Source organism: Benincasa hispida, chromosome 6 (genome assembly GCF_027475165.1).
Source record: "Benincasa hispida cultivar pf3 chromosome 6, pf3_genome.v1.1, whole genome shotgun sequence".
NCBI classification, from domain to species: domain Eukaryota; kingdom Viridiplantae; phylum Streptophyta; class Magnoliopsida; order Cucurbitales; family Cucurbitaceae; genus Benincasa; species Benincasa hispida.
Window position 1 is genome coordinate 48,843,647 of NC_143483.1, and position 5,183 is coordinate 48,848,829.

Sequence of the window (5,183 nt, forward strand, 5' to 3'; positions counted from 1 at the left end):
AGCCACGATTCTGACCTTTCCTCTTTGCCCCCTTAGGTTTTTTTATCAGGTTTTACCACGGCAGATGCGGGTTTCCTAGGTACTGCGTTCACCTCCTCCCTCTGGTCCTGCTTCCGGGCTTCCTCCTCGATCCTTAGCTGGGCTATAAGACTCTTCAAGAAGATCTCCTTGGTCTTATGCCTCAAAGTGTTCTTAAAGTCCTTCCACAAGGGGGGCAGTTTATCAATAATAACAGCAATTTAGAATTGTTTGTCTAGAGACATACCTTTAGTAATTATCTCGTGTGCTATCTTCTGAAGTTCATGGGATTAGGCCTTCACTGATTTGTCATCCGTCATCTGGAACTTGAGATAACGGCTAACCACATATTTCTTCGACCCGACCTCCTCGGTGTCATACTTCTTTTGTAGGGCATCCCAGACCTCCTTCGCTGTCTTCATTGTACTGTACTAGTCATACAGATCATCAGTCATTTAAAATGAAATTCTTACATAGAAACTCTTTCCTCCTAGTTAGCAGCTTATTTTATCTATTGTTAAGTTGGCTCTTCTAAAGGGATGATCGACTTAGCGCTGGTACAAGCTTCGACCACTTCCTTGATGGTGAGGAAGAACAACATCTTTTGCTTCCATCGCTTGAAGTTCGCTCCTTCGAATCGGAATGGATGGTTAAGGTCAGATATCTCATTGTTGCTACTGAGGGCCATTGATGATGTCGAAACGTCTTAAAATTGTTGGAAACGGCAGGGTCCTCAGAACGACGAACTGTAAACCGTCAATGCACGGCGATCAAGCGAAGAGCAAAACCTGCAAAATAGAAACTCGTTATAGGCTGAGTCGCGGAGCTCGCTCTCTTTAAGACGTTTTGCGGCTCTTCCCAAGTGTGTAAGCAGGTTTGAAAATTGCCACGTCGTCCCCGGGATAAAACAACCAAATGAAAACCGATCGAAAATGCACCGTTACCGATCGGAACGTACACCCGTTCTAAACTCACTTCTCGGAAAGCTAAGATGGAGGAGGAGAGGAAAATGAAGTGGAGAATTAAGAAAATGAATTCTGTGTCTCACGAACTGCTGAAGGCCTCGCCTTTTATAGGCCTTCAACATCGAAACGGATCGTTTTAAAAAATTAATCAACGGACCGTTTTAAAAATAATCAACGGACCGTTTAAATATAATCAATGTACTATTTTAAATATAAATTTGTACCCAACAATCTCAAATCCAGACCTGATTGTGAAGCTTAAATCTAAGAACGAATGAAATAAGAGTGAAGAAATGTGAAGAACGAGAGAAACAAATAAATGCAAAGGAGAACTTTGGCCGAATATGTCTACGCGAAGAAGACGACTTGCAGCTTGTGGACAAACCAGCGCAAGGCGAGGGCAATTTTGAAATAAGTTGACCGATCAAAATTTATCATATATGCAATTATTTTAAAAGTGTGCTATATTACTAATCTTTAACACTAATATTGCTACCCATTACCATTTTTGTTTCAATTAAGTAATAAGAAATTGATATTAACAAATTGGGATGATTGGCCTGTTTGGGCTACAGATACAACGGCCCCGATCTTCAACTCCCCGGCCCAAAGCAAACCCACCACAGACTTCTAAAAAAGCATTAAACAAAGTAAAACGAAAAACCCTAAACGCAAGGACCAGGGTGTCGTCGATTCATCCAATTTGCAGCTGTTTCCTCTCCTTCAAAGTCCAGAGATTTTATTGGAGGTCTTGTAGTTTCATCTTTCGGGCTGCGCATTGATTGGAATTCCGAGGTCCTTGTTAGGTTCCGGGTCCTACGTCTTTCGCGAGTCGGCAGCTTTCATGAACCAGCATTTTGTTGTGAACAGTGCTATAGTATTCAAGCTTCGGTCGATCTCAGCTCTCTTGAATAAAAGGAGGGATTTCATATTAGTTATGCGAGTTAGAATTTACATTTCATTCATTCCATGAAGTGTAGAGATTGGAAGCAAATATCGGACACACAATCTGAGAGACCTAGCAGAATACCTGGATGTAAACGGGCAAGGATTGTGATTGAGAACATATGGGAAGATAGAGCAGAGCCCAGTGATGGCGTGGGGCTGCAGATGACTCTCTTATTCTTCTCTAGCCGTACCTACAGGTTTCGAGCCTCCAATTTCTCCATTGCCCAGTTTTATAGCCTTGCAGACGGAGTATCACGCGCTCGACCTTTTTGTGATAGAGAGGTATTACGAAACCCGGAGACTTGGCTAGTGAAGGTTGTCTGCACTCTCTTTTTTCGATCGATTTCCCTGAATGCTTGTTTTGGTTATCTAAGTAGAAACTTGAACCCTTCAATCGCTTTCGAGGTTATTAAGCGGTTTAGAGATCCCTTACTGGGTTTGAAGTTTTTTGAGTTTAGTAGAACCCACCTGAGCATTAAACATACTTTTAATACTTATGATTTGCTTGTGAGGAATCTCTGTCAAATGGGTCTCAACGATTCTGCAAAAATTGTGTTTGATTGCATGAGGAGTGATGGGATTTTGCCGGATAGTTCCATTGTAGAACTCATGGTGTCTTCATACGCTCAAATGGGAAAGTTAGATTCTGCCAAAAATTTTCTTAATGAGGTTCACCGTTATGGTATTAAAGTTAGTCCTTTTGTATACAATAACTTGTTGAATATGTTGGTCAAGCAGAACCTAGTAGATGAAGCTGTCTTACTATTCAGGGAGCACTTGGAACCATATCTTGTTCCAGATGTTTACAGCTTCAATATTCTAATTAGAGGATTGTGCAGAATTGGAAAAATTGATAAGGCTTTTGAGTTTTTCCAAAATATGGGAAATTTTGGTTGCTTTCCTGACATTGTTTCATATAATACGCTTATAAATGGGTTTTGTAGGGTTAATGAGATTAGTAAAGGGCATGATTTGCTAAAAGAAGTTCTGTCAATAAAAGGGGTTTCACCAGATGTTGTAACCTACACATCACTTATATCAGGCTATTGCAAATTGGGTGATATGAAGGCAGCTTCTGACCTTTTTGACGAGATGGTTAGTTCTGGAATCAAACCCAACGACTTCACTTTCAATGTCCTCATTGATGGTTTTGGTAAGGTTGGAAACATGAGATCTGCTTTAGTCATGTATGAGAAAATGCTTCTTCTTGGCTGTCCACCAGACGTGGTTACAGTCACTTCCTTGATCGATGGCTATTGTCGGGCAGGTGAAGTGAATCAAGGTTTGAAGCTCTGGGAGGAGATGAAAGTAAGAAACCTGTCTCCAAATGTGTATACTTATGCTGTTCTCATCAATGCTCTCTGTAAGGAAAATAGAATACAGGAGGCGAGAAGTTTTCTGAGGCACTTGAAAGTGAGTGAGGTTGTTCCCAAACCATTTATTTATAATCCTGTGATTGATGGGTTTTGCAAGGCTGGAAAGGTGGATGAAGCAAATGTTATAGTTGCTGAGATGCAGGAGAAGAAATGCAGGCCAGATAAAATAACATTTACCATTCTCATTATTGGCAACTGTATGAAAGGGAGGATGGTGGAAGCAATTAGCACTTTTTATAAGATGTTGGAAGTCAACTGTATTCCAGATGAAATAACTATTAATTCTTTGATATCTTGCCTTCTGAAGGCTGGAATGCCTAATGAAGCCTCTCAAATCAAACAAGCTGCTGTAGAGAACCTGAACTTGGGTTTGTTATCGTTAGGAAGCCCACTTACAAAAAAATCTTCATGTGTGCCAGTTGCTGTTTGATGAGGTCCATTGTGGAAGTGGACTGAGAATTTTTGGCCTGCAACAACTGGGAAATGTGCTCCTGTTCCGTGCCATATCACAAAGTAAGCGAGTGAAGGATGAGACAAGTTGACTACTAATAGACGGTTAGGACATTTACACCGACTCTAGTTTCTTAAGGCTGAATGGCACCAATGGTAGTACTACCAACTGTGCATGTTCAACTTAGGATGCTTTTTTTCCCCTCCTTTCTGTGTATGTGGGTGCGGGGTGGGGTGGGGTGGGGTGGGGATAGAAACGTCCTCCCGAAATTTTTTATCAATATTTCATAGATTTTTTAGTGTTCGAGTTCTCATTCTAAAAGGGTTTAAAGCTCTCTGTCTGAATCCAATGACAATGGTCGCCATATGATTTCTTTGAACATGCTGATCATAGGCAAAACTTGGAATTCTGAATGAAAAATAATCGAAGAGAGGTGCGCTGAAGCCGATAAGGCATTATTCTTCGGCGGATTTGCGCTTGTTCTCACACGGGATTATTTTTATCATTGTTGGTGATTCTGGCAAAGTTTAGTAGGTTAGTTACTTGAAGAAATGCAGATGACCTTAGACCATCTTGTGGTTTAAGAGAGAGGAAATCAGCGTTGGGATAGGCATAGGTTTTTGGTCATTTCCTTTCGCCTTTAATAATTATATAAAATAAATGTAAGGATTATTATATATCTCGAGTTGACTTGATTCAGCTTGACCGGAATACTCTTATTTTATGTAAACCTGAATTATATAGCATACATAGCAATACTCTCTCTATTCGGGTCTGGTGCAGGGATTATGGTGGCATCGTTCCCATGAAAAAAGAATATTTAGGGGGTGATTTTAGGGCCATTTTGAATTACACCCAAAGTGCTTAAAACCCTTTTTAAAACTTAATAACCCTTTTGAAAAGCATTTGAAAAGTTATTACAAACTGGCATTTAAATGATATATCTCCAGTTCTCATCTGAAACTGATGGGTCGATTAAACATGTGTGGAATTACTAAACCTGAAGTCAAATTTGCAGCCAATGTGGGAGCGAAATATTTAGGCTGAATATAAATGGTAGTCAAACCTCAAGAGGCAGGGTTTCTTTTGTTGACCGTTGTGGCGGTGGTGGCGGCGGCGACGGATACGTTGAGGCTTCTGCCGCCGTTTGAGACCGTTTTCAGTCAGTGGCCAACTAAAAAACGCGTTAACCTTTGTCTATTAAATTACTAATTAATAATCTTTTAATCGTTAATTAAAAAGCTGTAAAATGGAAGAAGTGAAATAAGTATGGCAGTGTTATGTTTTGTTTTGTTTTTATCCTATGAATGGAATACCCTTGCTAAAATGCTAGCTATCGAACCCAGATCTGAACACATAAAAACTTGCAGGCTGAATTATAAAAGAAGAGAGAATATATCAATTTATACTCTAAATATTGGGATT

General features: G+C 40.1%; 1 protein-coding gene across 1 annotated transcript; it reads left to right on the forward strand.

Annotated features, from left to right (window-relative positions):
• Nucleotides 1–1,478: 1,478 nt before the first annotated feature.
• Nucleotides 1,479–4,525, forward strand: LOC120079756 (Pentatricopeptide repeat (PPR) superfamily protein). Its single transcript, XM_039034122.2, has one exon. The coding sequence runs from the start codon at nucleotides 1,953–1,955 to the stop codon at nucleotides 3,735–3,737; it is 1,785 nt and encodes a 594-aa protein (XP_038890050.1). The 5' UTR covers nucleotides 1,479–1,952; the 3' UTR covers nucleotides 3,738–4,525.
• Nucleotides 4,526–5,183: the final 658 nt, after the last annotated feature.

Coding starts and splice junctions, on each gene's coding strand:
- LOC120079756 (XM_039034122.2), top strand. CDS start 1,953: ATGAAGTGTAGAGATTGGAAGCAAATATCGGACACACAATCTGAGAGA.